Source organism: Sceloporus undulatus, chromosome 3 (genome assembly GCF_019175285.1).
Source record: "Sceloporus undulatus isolate JIND9_A2432 ecotype Alabama chromosome 3, SceUnd_v1.1, whole genome shotgun sequence".
NCBI classification, from domain to species: domain Eukaryota; kingdom Metazoa; phylum Chordata; class Lepidosauria; order Squamata; family Phrynosomatidae; genus Sceloporus; species Sceloporus undulatus.
In genome coordinates this window covers 80,229,032-80,244,720 of record NC_056524.1, presented here as the reverse complement: position 1 = coordinate 80,244,720, position 15,689 = coordinate 80,229,032, and the positions used below count along the sequence as shown (strand labels likewise).

Here is a 15,689-nt window from a genome sequence, read left to right as displayed (position 1 = left end):
CATGTAACAAAGAATCTAAACAAAGAAGCAAAAGAAAGCAATGTCAAGGAAGTTATAAAATTCAAACAGGCACAATTATTTATGTTCACACTAAAGGCTAATGCACTAGATGAGAGAGCAGAGGAGGGTCAGTGCATCCAGGAAAGATTAAATTCTTGCCTTTCACCAGAAGATAGTCCCCCTTTTTGGTAACAGTTAAAGTACACTACTTACATCGACCCGTGGATAAGTTGACTCAGGTTTTTTAGGTCAATGTTTTCAATAAAATTTCTAGACTTATACATGAGTATATACAGTAAATACAATGTGCCTGCGCTGTATGCACATACACTGAAGGCACACGGCAATCAAACAAATGGCACGCCCCATTGTTTACAATGTGGCACGAGCATACACAGGATTTCCTTTACGCGGAGAGTGGATCAGATCCCCCACATAACGGAAGGGCCCACTGTATATGTAAAATCCCTCCCAAATATACTTTGGCAGCACTGCCCTACCTTTAATCCTGATGTACCACTGCAGCTCATCTTGGTAGCTGAACATAAGTCTTTGTTTGTACTGTCACCTTCTTGCTCCGCGGGCACACCTTAAGTATTAACTGACTATTTCTGTAGGTCACAGCCTCTCAGTGGCATTGCCAAAGATAACAGAAAAACAGTACTATCCTGCAGCTTTATTGTCATTGTGTATCCCAATCTTCTTTCAAGGAGTACCATGAAATAATGTCAATTTCAAATCCACATGGTCTATGTCTTTGTTGAGTGTCATTGGTGACCCACCATCACTGTTCAAATTATGGTGCTCAGATAATTGTGGCCAGCCATGATCTAGATTTAAAATACAGTGCACCCACGTCATACGCGAGTGCACTATATGCAGCTTTCAGCATACGCTGAAAATCGCGAGGGAGCCCACAGGAGCGTGTGGGGCACAAGGAGCGACACATCCTATTAAGCTTAATGGGTGCGCACCTGTGGCGTGTGTGTGCCGTCATGCTGCCATGCCATGCGGAAGCCCCATTATTTTCAATGGGGCTCGAGCATACGTGGGGGTTTTTACGCAGGGGGTCCAGAACGGATTCCCCGCATAAAAAAGGGGTGCACTGTATCATTTTAGTATCATACCGTATGTAAAAACTATCAGAGCTTTCAAAAATGTGTCTACATTTTTATAACTTAAGTATTATTATTATTATTACATTATTAAAATGTTACTAAAATGAGAATAGAGAATAGTTCCTAAATACTTGGTTGTAGGGAATCATGTCAGTGCAAATGTTGCACATAGGTGTGATGCAGATATTTCTAACTTCTCTTTTTTGTGTGTTTTATCAAGATAGTATATCAGAAGAGAGCATAAAGATCAATGGCAACAAGAATTCTAAACAAAACATCTCAAGTTCAACCTCAAACAGTTTCTCTCATGTGGATGCTTACAGCAAATATTCCACAAACAGGTAAGAAAACATCTAATTAGAATTCAAAAATTGAAAGATAGCACTGCCCCAAAACAACAGAAAACTTAGAATGTAGCATAGCACAGCACTGTGTAAATTTACAGCGCTTTATAAATAAAGGTTAATAATAATAATAATAATAGCACATTCATAGAGTCACAGAGCTTCAGAATTAGAATGGAAAACAAGGCTGATATAATACAACACTCCATCCATGTAGGAATCTACAGCTAAAGTATATTTGACGGGTGGTCATCCAACCTCTGTTAAAAACCTCTAATGAAGAAGAATCAATAATCTTCTGAGGTAGTGTTTTCCACAGTTGAACACCCCTTAGGAAATTCTTCCTGATGTTTAAAGAGTCTTCTTTCTTTCAATTTGAATCAATTGGTTCAAGTTCTAAGTTTCCATATGTGTGTGTGTGTGTGTGTGTGTGTGTGTTCTAGAACAGATGCTTCATAGGATTACATTCTGCTGATCCTGTCCTGTTTTATATCATAATCATTCTTCATGCATCTCCTTTACCTTCGAACCAAAAAACATTTTACTTATATAAATATCATAATCCTAATATACTAATCTTATTTAACTTCCTAAAGTCGTCTCAATAGTTAGTCCTGTAAATTGTTAGCTCTTTGACTTATTCTCTATCTTTATCAAAATATACTACAAAATCATCTATGAACTATGTCTCAAATTTTTTCATAAGAGAATCTAGGTGTCTAGAAACTTTTTTTAAAACTTGTTTCCGTCTCTGCTTTTTTCTCCTTCAACCCATTTCTGTGTACAAGCTTCAGTTACAGGGAACCAATCTTCCTCTGTTTGATTAATATCTTTATTGTTCAAAAGAGCTGTCAACTTATCCATATCTTTAATCTCCAATACCTTTAATAACCAGTCATCTAGGCTCGGTGTGTCATTATTCTTCCATTTTTGTGCTAGTGTCAATCTCGCAGCTGTGATTAGATACATCAATATTCACCAGTGTTTCCTTTGAATTTGTGACGGCAATTTATTTAACATGTTTAGGAGATAAATTTCTGGGCTAAGTTCAAATTTTATCTGAAATGTCTTTTCAATGAATCTATGTTTTCAATTTTTTTTTCATTTTCGTACATTTCCACCAAACATGAATCCATGTACCAACTGCTGACTGACATTTCCAGCAACTATTTGACATTAAATTATAAATCTTGGCCATTTTTGCAGGGGTCAAGTACTATCTCTGTTCCATTTTGAAATAATTCTCTTTCAGTATTTGTGATTTTGTGAACTCCTTCATTTTGGTCCTCACATATCTCCAGCTTTCATAATCGATGATCCTCCTGCAGTCGGCTGCCCACTTTATCATTGCTTCCGATATCGGGTCTTCTTCTTGTTCCAGATTGTGCAAGACTCTGAAAATATTTGCTACTTTTTTATTCTTTTTACTCTTTAATGCTTCTTCCAATTTGGCTTGTTCTTCTCCAAATTCATATATTTTAGAGTCCATTTTAAATCTCTCTTTTAGCTGTATATACAGAAGCCAATGTAGGCACCAATCCAATTTTTTAAACAAAGGTATCATGAGACCCACACACTAATTTCTCCATCACATCTATTTTATCTTATGAAAAATATGGAAAATTCTTTCATTATCAAGATAACTCTGAAGAAGATTTTTCTCTGCTGAAAAGGTATTAATTTTCTTTATTGTTTTATCCAAGGGTTCATATGGATAGGTCAACACTATCAAGACGACCATTTGCACCCAGAAGCATTGCAGACCTGAAAGTTGGAAATTTAGTAAAATTTTCACAGCCAGCAGGGAAAATCAGCAAAGGAACTGTCAAGTATCTGGGACCACTGTTTGGAAGAGAAGAGGACTATCTTGGCATAGAGCTGGAAGGTGATCAAGTGGGGAGACATGATGGAGTTTTTCGAGGAACACGCTACTTTCTTTGGTAATTTTTGACCTTATGTTTGGTATATATTATTATTTTAAGCTCTTAAAGGGTCTTCCAATTAAGAGTCTTCCAATTTGACCCAGGAGTGGGAAAAAGGAAAATGGATCCTGCAACCCTAGTCACCATTATGTCAAGCATTTTAGCTACACAAAAGACATTTATGATCTGACCCAGCAATGGGTGGTAATGGCACACAAATGAACTGAAGTAAAAGAATGGCACAAAAGGCAACATTATATCAATATATCAGCAAAAATAGTTAGCACTACTGTTCCAGATGAAAGACCCATCGATGAACATGAAATCAGTAGCTGAGCACATTAATATATAAATCAGGTGAATGCGACAGTCAGGAGCGCCTGTTATCTGCTCCGGCTGATACGCCAGCTGCCCCCTTTCCTGGAAGTAAGGAACTTAGAAACTGTAATGCATATACTGGTAACCTCACGACTCAATTTCTGCGATGCACTCTACATAGGGCTAGCCTTGTACCTAGTCCAGAAACTACAGTTAGTACAGAATATGACAGCCAGACTGATCACTGGTAAAACTAGAAGTGATCATATTACACCTATTCTGAAATCTCTTCACTGGCTGCCTATTGGTTTCTGGGCACAGTACAAGGTATTGGTGATTACCTTTAAGGCCCTACATGGCTTGAGTCCAACCTATATAAGGGATTACTTCCATACAATCCGTCCTGCACCCTCAGGTCCTCTGGGAGGAATTTATTGCAACCCATAAAAACCAGACTAACGGCAACCTCCCAGAAAATGTTCTCCGCTGCCTCCCAGACTATGGAATGCCTTGCCGGAGGAGATCCATCAAATGACCAGGCTAGACAGCTTCAAAAAAGCTGACAAGACAGATCTCTTCCAGCAGGCCTTCCCAGAATAGTTCAATCTAATTTCTCTACTCTCCCTACTTTATGTAACCACTGCCTCTGCTAGAAAATTGCTGTCATTTGAACAGGTTGAATTTTTAAACTGTATTGTATTTAATCCTGTTTTAATTGGGGGGGGGTCAATTTATTTACTGAGAATATGTATTATTCCAATATATTCTAGTCATGTAAGCTGCCTTGATTGCTGCAGCAGAAAGACAGGATATAAGAATAAAGATTATTATTATTATTTAACTGGGAAAGAGAGGATTAGTCAATAACATACACTCTTTAGAACTGGATGAGTATATTAAAAGCAGCAATTAAATAAAATGTAATATTATGTTGATAAGAGAGTCTTATAATCTGGCCATTACCTGTGTTACATGACTTTAAACACTGGTCCCAATATAAATGAAGGTATCTTGCATTATCTCTTCACAAGAAACACTGGAGTCATAGTAGGGAAGACAAAAGAATATGGCAATCATGATTTACCACTACCTCATGATTTATCACCATCTTAGATTTTCAGAGCCCCACCCTCATGCTATTTAACAGTAAACTGTGCTTTGAACACTCTGTTCAAGGGGGACAGTGTTATCATTCTATTGTCACACATTCAAAGAACATTATTCTCACAGAATATGATACAGGTATTTTAAAAATTTCTAATTATGCATTATAAAATAATTCTGGCTTACCCCAAAATTACTAAAAAGAGTGTTTGTTCTAACTCTCAGTGTTTTAATGTAAGCTCTGTCATAAACTGAGTAAAACAGTTCACAGAATTTCATGCTGCTACTTATTTCATGTGTTTCTGCTCACTTTAACATGCATACAATTAAACTTCCTTAATAATAATGGAAACTGTAAAATTTCTGAAGAACTAATTGTTATGCACTTCACTAGTAAACGCAACAAAGCTTAAGCTCAGAACTACAGTTATACCTCAAGTTAACAAAGGACATTTCAAAATTAAACAACCTGGTCAGGCAAGTGTTGCATAAGTAGACATAAAAATATTGAGTCTTCTAGAGACCACTTGAAAGCTTCTTCCAAACTGCATCTCAGTATGATTTTTTTCTTTCTTTCAAAGGTCTCCACTTTTATATGATTTCCATTTTGGTGGCCAAACTTGTATATACATGCTTTTTCAAAATGTTAGTTGTTGAAAAAGCTGGTGTGAGTGGTTAATCCACTTTCCCATTTTCTTTGTTTTGTTCTTAACACATGCTCAGTAAGTGATTCTGTTTACTTTGCCTATAGTACATAAGCACATAAAGATACTACAGGGTTACCTAGAGTAGAATCCCATTCTTTCTCAGATCAAGTTTTATTGCATTGTCTACTGCAGACATGCTGCTTCAATCCAACACTGAAAGTCTGTCTGTCTCTAGTCCTCTTTCACCATCCTCCCAATGCTACAAAAAAGCTTCCAGCTAGACAGAAGACAAGAAGGAGTGGGATAGGTGAGGCTCCCATAAAAAGACTTTGTAAAAATGAACTTGTTAGAAGCTTTGTTAACTGAAGTATTCCTGTACTGTGTTTCTATCTATAGTTTATCTGTAAATGTATCCAAACCTCCAAGAACTTTATTACTTCATTTTGGCCACTTCAACCTCTGGATAATTTCCTAGTCAGAGTGAATTGCTGCAGTGCAGCCTGAATTTAATAAAGCATTATGGTCAAGCTGCTTTTAATTTACTATCCAATGTTAAGATAAAAATTAACATACTGTCATTACTGCTTGGTTTTAACTGCTTTTGCTATATACTGAACAATTAAGCAGCCTAAAGTAGATAACCTAATGATATAGCATCCATTATTAGGTTATTATACCAGGTAGGATACAGAGACAGTTTACGTTCATTTATATACAGAAATTAGTGACATATAAGTTCAATTATATATATTATAGGACTTCAGAAGAAGTTTAAGAAAAAGTTATAGCTCTCTAGGTACTTTCGTTCCTAAAAACATTAATTTTAAATTAAGGCATATGCCTTAGGGCCTGAACAGTCAGGCCAAAATAAAGCTGCTTCCGGTCAGTTTGGAGGTATGCTGTTTAAATGATGCTGCATTCTAAGAGGCTGGAAGCCATGCTAAAGCCACGCTTCAGTCCTAAGGACTGGAGCATGGCTTTGGTGCAGCTTCTGGCTTCATAAGATGTGTGTCATGTAAATAGCATACCTCCAAACTGACGGGAAGCAGCTTTATTTTGGCTTGTCTGTTCAGGCCCTTAGTTTAGATGTTGTATAAGCAGTAAAGATGTTATACTGGTACCCATGAATTTCAATTCCCACAATCCCCAAGCAATTGGACAAGGATAACAGGAACTAAAGTCCGTCACTCACATTGGGACAGTGCAGGTTGGAAAATGTGGTTATACTGTTTTAAGTATTGTTTTTGTTGCTGCAATATGCCTTCAAGTCAACTCCAATAAATGGTGATTTTATCTTAGGGCCTTGCTAGCAAGCTTACTTCAGAGGTTTGCTATTACCTTCCTCTTAGGCTGACCAAGTGTGACTTATCTGAGGTTCTTCAGTGGGTTTCCATAGCTGAACATGGATTCAAACATCTTATTCCAGACTCCTTGTCCAACACTACACACTAACTTTTGTATGCAAGGATTTGGGTTGCGTACAACTTGTTCTCCGTGCATTCTTTCATTCCCAATACTCTGCAGGTGTCCGATAACACAAAAGATAGCATGCTGAATTAAAGGAAAGTTCCTGGGAAATAATAGGTGTTACACCAAGCACTGCCAACCAAGCAAGTTAATTCTTGCTATCAGTCGTAGGTCTCATTGTATAGTTGGGAAAGATTAGGGTTTTTTTGGAATGGGGAAAAGCAAGATAGTGGAGAATGAAAAATAGTTCAGCAACAAACTGGGTGAAAGAGTAGATGAACACCAGTGCAAGGGGTAAGGTGACTAGCTTGAGTTAAAATAATACTGGGGAGATGTACATAGGATACCATGATAATCCCAACCATTCTTTCAGATTTGTTTCTCTATTATTTCAACACTAACAATGAGGGAAATAATGTCATACCAAGTCAGTTGTCCCAAATGCACACCACCCAACTCTTTTTTCTTCCCTGTATAAAATTACAGAAATGGACATTTTCCTTATGAATATGCTACCCAGTCCTAACTCATTGAACATCACTCCATTGTGTATCAAATTCATGTGTGTGTACAATGACTATTCATCTTATCTTTATCCACATTATTAATTTGCTGGCTGGGAGCCACTCTTCACCAAGCAAATAAGCACACAGAAATTACAGAGTATGCAAGCAGTGAGGTGGCAAATAAACTCTTAGCTTCAGTTTGTCACCAAGCTACAAAGGAAAATTGGTTACAAAAGACAAAAGCAAAGTGAAGATACACCAAGTGTAAGCAGGTAAAAAGCACAGTATGCAACTCTGCACAATGTCTGTACTGCATTCATGATATACACGTTTAGGCCACTTTCTTGGTGAATATTATGTATGCTTTTTGGAACATTAGTAAGTGTGGAAGGAATTCAGCTCCTGCTCTTAAGGCAGAGGTCTTCCAAGGGAAACACACTGAATTTATTCTGTCTTGAGGTAGCTTCAAGAACTGTGTAATTCCTCAACAAGCAACACCATTTCCATCCCACACTCATTCTCAGATTAATTTTCTCTTTCACACTGGCAGTTCTCAAACCAGGTTTGCCTTTGTCTTCCTTTGAGGATGAGAGTGACATGACCAAGGTTTCCATTGCTGAGCAAGGATTTGAACTACTGCACCATGCTGCCATTGTGGAAACATGTATGACAAGTACTGAATTATATCAGTAAATGATGCAGAAGTAGGACAACCTGTAAGACAACTCTCAACTATATATCTTTAGATCAGTGGTGGGCAACTTTGGAGGACAGCCTATTTTTATCCCATCTGCCATGGGTTTCACCAGTGTTCATCATGACTGAAATGGGTGTGTGTGTGTGTGTGTGTGTGTGTGTGTTATAACCAGAAGCAACCAGATAGCCACTACCATATTTTATTGGGGGGTGATGTACACTCAAATGCAAAATGGGCTGCTCCTGCAGATCTTGAGAAATAGAAAAAAAATGCATGGAAGCATTAGGGGGTTATGGGGGCACAAAATTGGTCTGTAAAGGGATGTTTTCAACACCCTTGCTTTGGTGTTCGCACTATCATCATTCCTCTGGCTTAAAATTATCATAGCACATGTCACAATACATAAGGAAAGTAACAGGCCTCTTTGTACAAGTCTTTCTTTGTGCAACGGAACCAGGTTGTGATGGTTCTCCTCAGCAGCCAGGATATAAGTAAGGCTATCCTCCAGGCTGGGCAATAAAAAGTGAATCAACTCCAATTTCCAATTCTTTGCATTTATGAAAGAACCAGAGAGATTTCGAAATACAATGAATTCTTGGTATCCACTGAAATTTGGTTCCAGGGCCCCCTGTGGATATCAAAATCCATGGATGCTCAAGTCCCATGATATACAATGGCATAGTACAATAGTGTCCCTTACGTAAAATGGCAAAATCAGGATTTGCTTTTTAAAATATTTTACAATGTTGATATTGTAAAAGAAAATATTTCAAGCTGTGGCTGACTGAATCTGCGGATATGGAGGGCTGGTTGTAGGTGCTTTAAAAATAACCAATAAACATTAGCTAACTGACAAGGATGTTAGAAATAATTCACTATGACAGCTGTTGAGGAGGGGATAGTGTCCAAAGCTAGGACTCCCTGAAATAGCTTAAGACAGTGATTTTCATTGTTTTTGTTCTTCCAGAACATGTCAATGGCCAAGGATTCTATAAGATGAAGACTTAAAATATCATAAGAACCAATAGTTGAGAATTGAGCTTGCATTATCTGTATAATTAAACCTAGATCATTTTCAAGAATGACATCCCTATTTCTGGTCTGCAGAGTCATAGTCCAATGCTCAAACCACTTCACCATGCTTTCTAAGGAAATGATGTTACTCCCCATCCCCCTTTTATGGCAGGCCTATAAGGTGTTACTGGTATTGTAAAAGAAAGATGCAGGGAATTCTGTAACGTAGAAAAGCTTCTGTTAGACAATGCCTATTTTGAGCCCAAACAGAAAACTCCATTCAGCCTGCATATTTCAGTTCATGAATCCCAGTTTTGGGGAAGGGGTGGGATAATAACAACAACAACAACAACAACAACTTTACCCAGTATAGCTTATATGTATCAAAGGTACAAATGTTAGTTTCCAGCACCTTTACACTCACCTGTTCATGAATTAATTTTATTTCATTTATACCATATTTACTGACATCTTCCATTTGTTTTCCAGTGAACCTAACAAAGGAGTTTTTGTTAAATTCAACAAAGTCATTATTGCCTGGGAATAATAAAGTGAATGTGAACTGTGAATTCTTCACATTTTGAAGAAGGAATATTTGGATTTTAAAGGCTTCAGTCATGTTGTACATCTGCTGAAACTGAAAAAAACCAATCTATCTTGAACCCTGTCCAACAATCAATATATTTTCTATGATTTTTCAAAGCTCTATGTAAGCATTTTCTAGTATGTTAATTTTTTTGTTGTGAAATAAGTCTATAATTGTACCATTAATGTAAATATGAACAGGGAAAAACTTAAATGAAGTTATAAGATGGATACATCAACCTCCAATGAAATGTTTCAAAACCATTTCCTCTATGTATGCCAGGATGGCCAAAGTGTTAGACTGCAGCTCCCAGTGCTTCTTCCCATTATGACAGAAGTTGCAATCCAACACTACAACTTTCCCAATCTGATATGTCATTTAAGTTCATATTGCTGTCAATGAAAATAGAGTGCATGAACAGTTGCACATAGAAATAGCTGCAGTGACTTCATGACTGTGACTTGAGGAAAAATGTAGCAGTGACTACAGAAATGTGTCTTCCTTCCCATTTAGTCAAAGACATACAGTTGTGCTAACCTCTGTGCATAATAGGCCCTCTCTCACATAGGCTTGGATAGTAATCAGATTACCTAGGGTTCATCCTGCTTTCAACAAAAAGCTGAAAAAAAGAAGTTGTTCAAGTCCATATACAGAAGGTAATTATGGCCATACGTAATTAAGGTGTATGGTTCCAAAAACAAAAGAAAGAAAAAAAAGGCACAGATACCAAACATCTGAAGATCACAGAAATACAGGCTACAATATGCAGAACTAAACAATCACTACTGTAAACACTCAGAGTTAGTAACTTGCTTTTCCCAAATGCCAACAACTGTCACAATGCTAGGAAAGGACAAGAGCTTCAGTTCTAAGAAAAGATGATGTTCTGACTGCTGCTTCTAAAAATTATCTATTGATTTGTTGATGAAATAAACAAAAAGAGACTACTATCTCAGTCATGTCAAAAGATGAATATACAAGTATTTAAAGTTAATGGAATTTAGTAAAATATTTAATAGTACAAATGGTAAATAACTCAGATTTCAGTTCCTGTTTTAGAGGGAATAATGGTTAAGGATGAATGGAATTCATGCCTTAGGGAAACAGGATAGTGGAAAGAAGTGAAGCGTCCCAAGGTTCATTCTTGATCTCAGCCATCCTAAGACTGCCAGTATCCAAAGAACAGCTTGTATTTTGTTCAGATGGAGTTTATTGCTGAAATACAGAAGACTGACTACTACAAAGCAAACATTTTAAAAAGTTATATAGGTCAGGTGTGTCTTCTAGTCACCCATATTAATTTTTGCTGGGACAACCCAGGAAATGTAAGTGCCATATTGTCTTTAAAAATAGTACCAGGTATAAACTACTGTGAAAAATTTCTATACAGGGCATAAAACAGTTTCCTACAATACCTGGTAACATAGTCCAAAACTACTGTTTGTGCAAAATATTCATATCATGAATTTTAACTTTGGCAAGGATACATAAGTGACCTACAAGGACAAAATATTTCTCTTTGCAAAGTGACATGTAAATAAAGTCACTACCCAAAAGGATCCATACTTGATTTGTCATCTGTATTAACAAAACAACAAGCAATACAGCAATGTGTTAGGAAGAAAGATTAAGTTTTAAGACGAAAGACTAGATGTCAATGTATAAAACATACCTTTTAAGAAGATTCCTTACTACATATGAAAACAAATGCAGGATGTTACATTTTCTTAGCTTTATTGATTTTTTAGGCAACTGCAGCACTCGGTATATGTCATTTGAATGTACCATGCATGCATAGCCTCTTAATGCTTTTACACATTTCATCTCGCAGTAATAGTTTCCATTCACAGCATACACAAATCTAAATAGTAAGAAACACCCTATTTACAGGATTTAGAAATACCATGGTTCTGTTATCTAATTTCAAAAAAAATTAACAGGATTTCCAACAGAGCAGAAATAATAGATTATATACACTGATTTTATCATTCAAAGAATAAATTTTAAAAAATCTGTTCAAGCGTCGAGAACTTTAGACTATTGCATTAACACTATTGCCCTCTGGAAATTCAAAAATGGGAGGAAACTGCTTCATATACGTGGCAAATCTGAAGTGTTATTGGAAAAACATAGAGCACACAGAGGCAGTGTTGACTATAATATGCATTTATTTCTGTGTACATTGTCATCTCTCTGTAAACTCATTTTATCTGAGCAAGTAACAGAGGAAATGAGAAGCCATCTGGCTGCATCATACTGGACTGTAAACTGATTTCACATTTCAGGCTATGCTAAAAAAAAAAAAAAGACTTGAGTTAAAAGCTTGCAAACCCAAGGACACAATCCCATTAATAAGCTTATTTAATCTTTTTGTTTTCTCTTTAAAACATGCTTAAATTTCCAACTATAATTTCAAAGCATGTAAGTCCAAGTCAAGTTTACAACTGAAGAGGTGAGAAAGATGAAGGAAGGGCACATAACTGGAGCATACAGTAACAGAGAGAAAATGACTCTGTAGCATGACTGAGACCAGCTCTTTAAAAATTACACTTGCTTCAGACATTTCCATAAGGAAAAATACATACATACCATAGACACACAAGCACACTTCTCCATTGATCTATTTCACAAACATTTTCTCTTACCTTCTTAGCCCCTCCCTACACAAATAAGCTAACTTGGAGGTTCAATCATATATTCAAGCACTAGATTTGATTTTGGTTCTCTACATTCCAACTTTCCACAAGCTATTCTATTGACTAGAACTTGGAGGGGCTTTTGTATTTTATATGTGAAACGGGGGTATCTTAATAGCAGTTAAATATAAAATAGGCATTTATAAACAGAAGTATTTTGAAGAACATTGAGATAGAATACTCAAGTACAATGGGCAAGGAAAAGTCAGCTATTATTAAAAAGTAGTGCATTTTATAAAATCATGATGGCCTCAAAATCCCACCACTCAGATGTGCACATTCCAAAGTTGTATACATCGCAGTGCATTTTCTATTGTCAAGCGATATAAGGAGATAAATGAAAATTTATATGCAATGAATGTTTACTCTGGCATAACGTAAGCCCACTTTGGCTGGAGCCGCCTATTCCCGAGTGGCTTCTATGTATAAGTTGATATCTAATATCCATATAGAACTCTTACAAATTAAATTTAAATTAATTTCATTGCTATCATTAGTATTACAGAATGAAAGGATATTTACAAGTAAACATGAACAACAGTCTTTTGCACAACTAACAAAAGATAGTAACTGATTCAAGTTTTTTTCTTTTGAATCAACATGACTACTACCTACTGTCTCCTCCACCACAAGGTGTGATCTTCTCTTGTACTTTGCCAACTGAATTGGGAGTAAAATGGAACTGGATCTCCATAAGAATGACTCCACAGATCCAGCTTAAGTACATATATATGGCTTTCCTGTTATCTTCTGTGAATCAGAGAATACTGTGTACACATAACGGAGCAATCCACATATGAGCAGTTTTCACTCACAGTATGAAATAGGAAAGCCATGTGTATCCAGTGCTGCATGGATAGACCAAAGACTTTTCAGGAATTTTAATTATGCTGCTGGACTCCAGAAAGCACACACTTAAGATGAACTGCACCCAGACTTGATAGGCTACATGCAATCCTTGTAAATGTCCCCTCCCCAACCAAAAATCCTTGGAGTCATGCTGATGTCAAAAAATGGTGCATACCACTTCTGCTCTTTAGTAGTTTACTATAATTTATTTGCAATGGCAGCAGAATAAGTGCCAAACAGAAACTTATGATCAAAAAGGGCAAAAGCATCAGTATGAAACCATAACAAATGCTACTGAATTACTGCAGACAAAATGTTACTTAACAAAGTGAATGCTTCGTATGAAATATTTCATTGCTTGTTTTACCATACTGTAAGACAAAGAAAAAAACCCATCTGATAATTTAATGCTGAAATTGGGGCAGCATAATTCTCAAATCTTTCTCTCACATTCAAGGGTCATATTTGTAATGATGTGAAAATTTTAAACAATCTTAGTCTTTTAATTTCATTGTGCTCCCTGATATTTCATCGTAAATTGCTTCAGTAAGAATTTAACATCAGCATCACACTCAAATTCCACTTTGAACAGCAAATCTGTATTATCTGTACATACCAATTGATAACAAAAACATTAACATGGCCAGATGTGTAACATTCCTGTTTGCAAATATTGCAAGGGCTTGCAGCAGAATAATTTAAATGTGTAAGAAATTAAACACACCATACCGATATTTTATTAGAAGGAGAGAGAAAAAAACAACAATCCTGGCTGCTCTTGCACAGTTTTATTTTAGAGTGACTACTTCAAAAACCAACAAACCTTCACAAGAGAGTGCTTTATTCAGAAATGTGAAGCACTCAAATCCAACATCACGTTTATAATAATCAGATGCATAAAAGTACTTGTATATATAATTTTTTTTTTGCGTGTTCTTGGTGTCCATCAATTGACCGAATTTGAAATAGAAATGCCTTCTACATTTCAAGATCTGCAACTCATAGCAGTTAATACAGACTGGTTTATTGGCAATGTGCAAATAAACCTCTGTTGAAGAGCTAATATTACTAGTTTTCAGCTAAATCAGAATGGGGGCACAAAGTACCTTCTGTGCTGTAAACATTATGAATTCTTCACATAATTGGAAGCTGAAAGGCCTAAGGAACAGGGTGCAACACATCTCATACATAATGATGGATGAGCTCAAGTTTTCCAAAGAGAATTTGGAATAATTCTGCATTTGGCATATGTCCGTTCTACTGTCACCAAGTAGTTTGAAGGGAACGCCATTTATAAAAGCATACTTTACTTTTAGCTTTAAAACACAAAGGCCTAATAAAAGCATGCATACCTCTGTAATATGGTATAATTACTTAGTTACCAGTGTTAACAAGTCTTGGTGAGCGCTGTACAAGCAAAAGGGATTGTAAAATCACCTCTGATTGTACTCTATAAATAAGGCTCATACAGTACTTCTCCCTCCTCACCATGATTCACAACTTCAAAACAGCAATTATGTAGACTTAAATTACCCTGAAAAAAGCAGCATTTTTGAATACCCCCCTTTTTTTTGCTCTTTGATACCCCTTCCCCCCTTCAGTAGTTTACAATCTGGAAGCACAGGGAGCCTTTGTGTCCCAGTTTACTGTGGTCAGATTAACAGCTCTGGTTCTTCACAGTTTTTCTGGATACCTGTAACACTTCACACCACAAGGTAATAGTTCAATGCTTATAAAAAAATATATATAACGGCTACTACCCAGCAAATGTAATTATAAGGGCTAGAACAGCAGCAATCACCTGCTTTCCTGTATACATTCTTCACAAAGCAGATCTGTTTTGGATTTAGGATGTCCTTTCAGCATTGCTAACCACAGTAGAATAAGAGTACTTTCCCCCCAAACTAATCTTTAGTGCAGCATGAGTGGGAGGGGGAATAGCTCCCATATAATTTGAAAATGATTGGCTGGCAAATGCCTATTAGATGGACTGAAAGGTGTCCCACATTTCCTTCTATGGCTGTGTGCTCAAAAGCCCATTATTTTAATCGAAAGCAGAGTGGATTTAATCCAAAGCAGTATGGATTCAGGCATACCGTGGCATTTCACACTGCTCACAGCGATTCAGTGCTGGATGGTTCAAAAAGGTACAGCTGTCACAATTCCAAGGAGCGCCTTCAAAGTCTTCGTCTCTTGGCTGTGATCGTGGAGCTTGCTTGGAACTGTTCTGATGGTCTACAGAGAATGATTTTCTTTTAAACTCTATAGTTTTGAATACACAAAAGCCACACAAAACAATAAAATAGAATGCTGAAGTGTCAATATTTTTGTAGTCAGAGTTTTTCATCCATATGCTGTCTTTCTGGTTAGGGGACAGCCAAAATTCACAAATTAATGAGGTACTTTTCTATTCCACTATTT

The 15,689-nt window shown here is 36.6% G+C and overlaps 2 protein-coding genes across 6 annotated transcripts in view; one reads left to right on the top strand and one right to left on the bottom strand.

Annotated features, from left to right (window-relative positions):
* Positions 1-11,438, top strand: part of LOC121925282 — a 36,531-nt gene extending 25,093 nt beyond the window's left edge. For all 3 annotated transcript variants that reach the window (XM_042457244.1, XM_042457243.1, XM_042457245.1), the window contains 3 exons: positions 1,339-1,459; positions 3,166-3,402; positions 9,627-11,438. In XM_042457244.1, the coding sequence (XP_042313178.1) occupies positions 1,339-1,459; positions 3,166-3,402; positions 9,627-9,684 (416 nt within the window). In that variant the 3' untranslated portion in view covers positions 9,685-11,438. The remainder of the gene's footprint in view (positions 1-1,338; positions 1,460-3,165; positions 3,403-9,626) is intronic.
* Positions 11,439-11,873: 435 nt separating this feature from the next.
* Positions 11,874-15,689, bottom strand: part of TAB3 (TGF-beta activated kinase 1 (MAP3K7) binding protein 3) — a 35,066-nt gene continuing 31,250 nt past the window's right edge. For 2 of the 3 annotated variants that reach the window (XM_042457241.1, XM_042457240.1), the window contains one exon: positions 11,874-15,530. In XM_042457241.1, the coding sequence (XP_042313175.1) occupies positions 15,355-15,530 (176 nt within the window). In that variant the 3' untranslated portion in view covers positions 11,874-15,354. The remainder of the gene's footprint in view (positions 15,531-15,689) is intronic. The other variant, XM_042457242.1, reaches the window with a different exon arrangement.